We start from the raw sequence: 7,978 nt of genomic DNA, 5'->3' as shown, positions 1-7,978 counted from the left end.
AAGTACATAACCCAAGCAACCAAAAGTTCAGATAAGAGGAGATGTTTTGGCTTAATCAGCTCGCATTTTAAGTAATTTTTTGTATGGTGGGAGCGCAAAAGTGAACTTTGAAGTTCCATTAAGGTGTCTGGAGCTCAATGTGAACCAAAAGTGAATTGGTTCGATTAGGAACAAATTTAAGTAAAATCTGAACTTTTGGTTGCTTGGGTAAGTCTTCAAATATTTTGAAAAGTCTTCAAAATGTCTTCACGAAATAAATGTCTCCACAGAGATTCAAATATCTTCAAATTGAAGACATGTCTTCAAATCTGGCATCTCTGGTTCCGATGGTTTGTAGACCAATAAATGTAAGTAAATATTTAATGCCGAAGATATAATATTACATTTTCTGTTTCACATTATAATTTAATAAATTCTAGATATCAATCTCTCTTGCGAGTGGTGCTATATACGACGGTGAAGCATCCACAAAGGGGCTCCAACCCAGCAGTCCATCTTCATCATTATTTAGCGTTCAAATCCGCGACCCAAGAAAATTCGCAACCGAATCAGCAGTGCTCCTTTCTCATCCCTCCATCTGCAGGTTTTGTGCAAGGGGCGCACCCAATTTTCAATCACTGGAGCATCAGGAGGTGAAGGCAACAACATTGATTCATTCATTGGAAACTTCCAAATGCCCGGAGCACCTTCGTTAAAATCCTACGTGTTCTGTTGCCTTTTCACCACCAGAGAAGCTTACACCTGTTGTGAAAGCCGCACAAAACACACCTGGTAAGTTTGATTTATTATCTATGCCTCCAATGTCCACAAAGAAACTCCTTTTTCCATCTTGCAGATAGGTCGTCCGCCGGAGCGAGATGACATCTAATTCACGGGTACTCCAACAGATTTAGTCCACCTGATTCGCAAGGCAGCGGTCAACACCCATCAACATTTGTCAAAACGTAAGTTGAAATAATTCGGCACTCTAACCCTTACCATGACACTTCATCTCCGACTGCTTGTAGGGACGGAAACGGCTTGTGATCTTCGCCGGTCGCTCTATTATATCTACTTCGGTACCATCCAAACAGTCTGACGATGGGTAAAACTGCAGACAACGCATACGACGATGACAACGGAGGTGAAAATGGTGCAGCTAGAATTATGGACGCAATTGACCTGGTGGTGGAACCGCTGAGTGGAAGCGGTCGAATGGAAGGACATATATGCCTAAGTGATCCTAAAGATTGATTATGTAAAAAGGATGGCACTGTCCTTTCGCGTAAGAGTAGATAGATCAATATGGGATTTGCTGCACTTATCTGTGGCTGCACGAAGCTTGAACTTCGGAGGAGGGCTGCTATGCACTGAACGAAACATCTTTGGAGGCAGAGAATGACGTAGTGGCAGTGGTCACTGGATGTGTCTTGGTACTGCTGATCAGATATGGATGCACCGAAAAGTAACGATTATCGTGCGCAAGGTAATAGCTACCGAGAAAGAGTGCGAAATATTCGCGACATTGCCCGAGGCCGAGAGAAATCTAAACGATATAGATTCCTGATTCACACGGAGGATCAATTACAATTTCGATAATTACAATGATCATTATCATCTATATGATCACAAGCGTCGTCGAGACGAGAATGGGCTTCCATAAACTTCAATTTCCGCCAATACAGCCACCGGAAATCTGCTACTCTACCTATAAGGCATAGATCCTGCTTTTCCCTGTCCAACAGTAACCAGTAGCTCCGATATGGTGTTCCAGTCAGCAAGTTTTAAAATCATGGATTATGTACTGCATCTTTTTGAAATATAATTTTAATAAAAAATAATACTTTTAAACAATTATTTAGATAATTTCAATATTTTGAATGTATCAAGCAAAAGAAAAACAAGGAAAAATTACCCAAATTTGGGTGAAATTTACTAATAAACTCTTGTCATTCAAGTACCTATTTATGGGTGAAGTTCGGGATGAAATCGGTTTACTCATATATAGGTAAATGTCACTTTACCCATAAATACGTATGTGCACTTTTTGGCGATTATAGGTACTTTTCACCTATATTTGGGTGAACTGAAGTAAGCGTGTTGTATTGCGTTTGGGGCTTAAGTACTGTTCACCCATATTTGGGTGAACTGAACTAAGCGTGCATATCCGTGCGTGTATTTTGCAATACTACTCAAGTTTAAACATACATGAACGAGCGTGTTGTCGGCACAAACATCAGTACGCAGCTTAAATACGTACAGTTCAGTACGCACCCGCAACCATCTTAAATATTTAATGGCCCGTTTCTATATTCGCTATTGCTATCGGACAATCCGGCAAAACTAGCGCGATTAGCACAATGTAGACAGGAATTGTCTTCACTAGTAAATGTTTGAATTATGTCAATTTTGCTCTATAGTATTATCGGATAGTGCGTTGTCCGCTAGAATTAGCAAATATGTAACGGTCTGTTGACATGTTTGCTAGTTCTAGTGGATAATGCACTATTAGCCCGCTTACATATTCGCTAGTTCTAGCGGACAATGCACTATCCGACAATACTAGCGCGATATTAGCCCAATGTGAACAGGAATTGTCTTCGCTAATAAGTGTTTAAATTAGGCTAATTTCGCGCTAGTATTGTCGGACGGTGCATTGTCCGCTAGACCTAGCACATATGTAAACGGGCCATTATCTGCATATATATTTATGAATAACAATAATAACTTCAAGCAGAACTTAGATGAGCTATAGAGTAGAACCAGGACGTCAGTTCAGTGATTCACCGATGAAAAATTAGTAATGTAAGTAAATTTAGTACGTATATATTAAATTTTAATATATTTTCCAGTATATTAGAAAATTAAATCACAACATTCACACAGTTTTTGTTCATACTTTAAAATCAATCTTAACTGCATTTGCTTATTCTTGAAAATATCTTGAATGCTTTTTTAGGAGCATTACTCATTGTGGGGACAGGTGCCGAAGGATCCGCCCACATGAAGTCGTTTGAAGAATGGGCTTAAATCTCTAATGATTTATTGTTCAAGCTGCAAGTATAAATATAGGGGAAAAGACGGCTTTGGCAGGTTTTGTTCTATTATTGTCAGGGGGGTTTTTGTCGACCAAGTTTTATGAAATTTGGCCACAACATTCTTTGATACACAAAACATGTTTAGGCCAAATTTGAGCATAATCAGTCGTGAAAAACCCCCCTGACAATAATAGAACAAAGCCGTCATTCCCCCTAATTAATTTGAAATATAACTAACCAGGGATGGTGTCCGTTTATTTAGTTACAGTTTGACTCGTTTACCAATAGCCCATAACAGTAGCTGAATTTTAAAATGACTTGTATGGTAGACTTGTGCGCCCTTCCTAGCCGTGCGGCTACAAAGCAAAACCATGCTGAGGGTGGCTGGATTCGATTCCCGGTACCGGTCTAGCCAATTTTCGACTTCCCTGGGCATACAAGTATCCAGGGTTGGGAAAAATCAAATTTTCGAAAAATCGAGAATGATCAAACTCACCCGCGATTTTACTTTTAAATTATCAAGTGATAAAAACTCGCCAGCGATTAAGAATCGTTTGAAAATCGTATCTTGATTTGAAGCATTTACCGTTACATTTTGAACTCTTTTTCCTCATTAGCATGAAGCTATAATGCCAAATAGAAGATATAACGGGACTGTTAACAATTAGCTATTATAAATGAAGATTAATGATTGAATGAAAATTCTGTGTTTATTATCGTTTGAGTACAAAATTTGAGAAGTTGTCGCCGGTGACAACTCGCCTACTGTTTTCACGTGAGAAGTTTTCACATGAAAATTGCAATCATGATCGTCTGATAATGATTAAGCACAACACTGCAAAGTATCATCGCGTTAGCCTCATGATCATGATATACGAATGTAAAAATGGTAACTTGGCTTAGAAACCTCGCAGTTAATAACTGTGGAAGTGCTGAATGAACACTAAGCTGCGGGGCGGCCTATGTCCCAGCGTGGGGATGTAAAGCCAATAAGAAGAACAAGAAGTATGGTAGACTTAGAAGCACTGCCCTTTGACTTCAACTTTGTTCAATTGTTTAGTTACAGTAACGTATACTAAATAATTGTAATTGTAATTGTTTATTTCTTTTTAACGATAACCAATTAGTATATACATACTTTTTATCAGGTCAATAATCGAAAGTAATCAATGTGATATTTAGTTCCGTTATTTCCACCGTTATTATTAAATATTGTAGGGTTATTATGTACTGTGCTCATTCAATCATTTAAAAAAAAATAAAGTAAATAAAAACTCATGCTTTCCAGGTCCTCAATCGCGACTTTGCTGGCCTTACTATTGATAAATGGAATTGTAACATCATCACTGGCGGAAACGTACGACTGCACTATTGAAAAGGACGGTGAAAAAGAAATTTGCGTATTCCGGAATGTTGAATACTTCAAAAATACAACACACATTGCTTTCTCTTCACCCGGTCCTACAAAACCGGAGAATGTGGCCTTCAAGGACAGTAACATGGTGGCTATCCCTCCAAACTTCCTACTAACGTTTGGGAATGATCTAAAATTCTTAATAGTAGAAAATTGTATGCTGCAAACGGTAACGATCACGAAAAACATGGAAGTTCTCTATGCCAAAAACAACTACATTGAAAAAGTTTTGATGAGTAGAAACACACAATGCGATAATCTGAAGGAGCTAGATCTGAGTAGCAACCGTTTGGGGAATGCCGGTAATATTACTAACTGCAAACATCTCATCACACTTAACTTAAGTGGAAACGAAGATATTTGGGAGGATGAAACAGTTGATCTATCGCTGTTCGAAAGTATGATCCAATTGCGGGATCTCAACTTGGCTGGAACAGGATTGTTTTACATTGTTAATAGCAAGAATATTGGTTTGCCATCGCTGCAAACTATAGATTTATCCAAAAACGACATTTTGCCAGTGGATTTTAACATCGAGATATTTTATCCATTTCCGGCTTTGGAAACTCTCAAGCTAAATGATAATGGTATGACCAGCATCGACTATGCCTTTCTGTTAAACATAAAAACACTGAAAAGCGTATATTTAAATGGCAATAGTTTCCCATGCTTAAAAATCAAAGTAATGCGAGATTTTCTACAAGCGCATAACATTGCAACGCCCACCGATCGGCATAGCAACTGCCAACAAAATGCTAGAGAAATTGAGGGAATGTGCTGCACCGGACCAATGCCAACCAGCATACCTCGTCCAAGTTCTCCGTCTGTGCCCAGCGAAACTGTTAGCACCGGGACGCCAACAAGCAAACCTCGTCCAACTCTTCCGTCTGGAGTACCCGGCGAATCTGATGCGACCCCCGATGATAGAACTAATAATGATGCAAATGAAAATGGAACATCCCATCATTGGATAATAGCTGTTGTGTTGATTGTTATAGTGGTAGCCGCTGGTGCAGCTGGTGTCTGCTGGTATAAAAAACGACAGCGTTCATGAACGAATAAAATTTGCTTAGACTAATAATAACGTCGAAAAAGTTAAGGTGATTGAAGCCTAACTCTATGACTCTAAAACCAAAATTATGTTAAGGTACTAATAAAAAGTGCGTCAAATGATCTTTTCGGTTACATCCAGAGATATTTTTTAACACTGCCTCGAGAAAATCAAAAGTTGTTATTGTTATCTGTTATCAACAGTTGAAGTGGTCGGGTTGGCCATTAACATAAAACTAAATACATGAAAATATACAAATAAATCGTCAAGAACAACAAAACCACATCTAAAATGACACTATATGGGTTAATGCAGAGGCGCGGCCACCTTTCAAGACGTGGGTAGGACAAAAACTGGAGTACCAAATGTATAGAATAGTTCTATGGAATTTCTGAGACTTTCCGGAGATCGTCTCGGATTTCAAGAGATTTTTTCGGACATCCTCAGATAAGTTATAAAACTTCCTATGACTATTAGGAGAATCATTACATTTCCAGCGTTTAGAAAACATTTCAAAAAGCATGTCTTCAAAAATGTTTACGAATTTCCAAAAGTGATCATATATTCCTGTAAATTTTATAAAATATTGGTAGATTTGAAGCAAATATCACTAACTTCTAGGAATTTTAACCTTTAGAAATCTTCAGAAATTTCACTACGATCTACCAGTAAAGCTTATAATCGTCCAAAAATCTTTAAGGGTGCTCAATACTATTAAGAACAATGTTACTCCGAATGTCAGACTTTTTTCTTTCTAACAAGATTTCATGCAAACGTAGGTATATATGTGATTCCTACAGATTACAATAAACTCTAAGAAGCCTTCAGAGTTCTGCTTCTCATAGGCCTTCTACCAGACATCCGGATATGCTACAATCATCATTAACTGCTTCATATTCGCATATTTCTGCGATTGTTCTCTCAAATCCTAAATACCAACCTTTATTAATATGGATTGTAGGGTAAATTACACCAGTTCTAACCAGTTACGGAGAAGCAACCATTGACAAGTACAAGCAGACTTACCTAAGTTAAGCTAAGCTATATCCTTGTTTAAAAATTCAACGTTTGATAATTCACAGTCAGCCTTATACAATTTCAAAAAATCTTTGAGCCTCCTTGAACTAGCAGAAATAATTACGTACTTCCAGAGAGTTTTCAATAATTTTATGTAAGAGTACATTTTATTAGAAACTTTAAGACTTCTTGGAAAATCTCAATATATCATTGAGCACTTGTTGAAATGAAAAGAATTCTTCATAGAATCTGAGAAGCCTTTCGGAATAGATTTCTTCTTTACAATCCCTGGAAAACCCAACGATTGTCCAGTTTAACCTCTGATAAACTTTTAATCCTCAGATTAACTGTGAAACGTTTTAATAATATTTTAAAAGATCTATAAATTAAAATACCTAGTATTGATAGTAATTAGATCTTTTAGTTATCCATATGGTATGTTCTTACCATAATCATGGGTAGGACCAGGGTTTGCAGAAATCGCTCTCAATAGATAACGAACAACGATAAAAGAGAGACAAAAACTGTTCCGAATATGTATACAGAGATGATAAGTGAGAGACTTGCTCTTTCTCTTAAGGATTCAATCTCTGGGTAGGACAATGCTTCGACTGTTCTACCCAGGTATTTTCATGCGTAGGACATGTCCTACTTGTCCCACCCACTCCCGGCGCCACTGGTTTAATGCGACACTTCATAGGCGTAATTAAAGTCCTGGTCCCGGGGGGGGGGGGAGGAGAGCAGGGGGTAGGCTTTGTGCTGGCATGGCCCCAACTGGTGAGGGATAATATTCTAAAGCTATAGTGCACTGCTCGCATGGGCCTCCAAGGGTTTTGACGTAGGACTTACGTCTCTCTTTACTATACCGGGTGTCATTTCAAAATACATATTCAAATCGACCGCGTTAAGGCTGCCTTACACCTCGGGAAAATTTTCCGCCGGAATTTGGTCCCCGTGTATTTTAAAGGAGGCCGGGATTTTGATTTTCCGTGTCCAAATTCCGAAAACATCACATATGCAAAAATACATAAGGAAAAAATCCGTTGATCAGATTCCCGAGGTGTGAGGCTACCTTTACGCTGTGTTGAAAGATTTTAAACGTTAATAGCTGGGTGATGCGAGTAGAATCGATTTGGTTGTCAAACTGAAGCCAAACTTTTCTATTGTGCCGGAGCCGAACATTGAAGATTGTGGTTATGTTCGATTCAGATCCTATATTGAGAAGTATTGTTATTATTTGGGAAAAAAATAAAAATAAACTTAGTTTGAGTTTTGTATTCTTTGTAACAAATATTTTCACATTATATTTCGAGTGGAAGATTAATAGGAATGCAATTAAAAAGCACTCGTTACGATATTTCACGAGATTCAACAGCTGATTGGGACAGGAATGTATGCAACCATCGTAAAGTCGTGTAGAGTCTCGCGCATTTGTGCGCCCTTATGCAGCATGGAAAGAGAAATTCGAAGAGCGGGAAA

General features: G+C 38.2%; 1 protein-coding gene and 1 long non-coding RNA gene across 2 annotated transcripts; both read left to right on the top strand.

Annotated features, from left to right (window-relative positions):
• The first annotated feature begins 727 nt into the window (after positions 1-727).
• Positions 728-1,793, top strand: LOC134226086 (uncharacterized). Its single transcript, XR_009983391.1, has 3 exons — positions 728-771; positions 836-944; positions 1,008-1,793. It is a non-coding gene; the product is annotated as an uncharacterized LOC134226086 (long non-coding RNA).
• Positions 1,794-2,626: 833 nt separating this feature from the next.
• On the top strand, positions 2,627-5,616 carry LOC134225388 (uncharacterized). The gene is made up of 2 exons (XM_062705420.1): positions 2,627-2,784; positions 4,306-5,616. Coding segments are annotated over exons 1-2 (1,182 nt in total). The 5' UTR covers positions 2,627-2,782; the 3' UTR covers positions 5,486-5,616.
• Positions 5,617-7,978: the final 2,362 nt, after the last annotated feature.

This window comes from Armigeres subalbatus, chromosome 3, assembly GCF_024139115.2.
Source record: "Armigeres subalbatus isolate Guangzhou_Male chromosome 3, GZ_Asu_2, whole genome shotgun sequence".
Taxonomy (NCBI): domain Eukaryota; kingdom Metazoa; phylum Arthropoda; class Insecta; order Diptera; family Culicidae; genus Armigeres; species Armigeres subalbatus.
The sequence above is the reverse complement of the archived record's forward strand: the minus strand, read 5'-3'. Positions and strand labels throughout refer to the sequence as shown.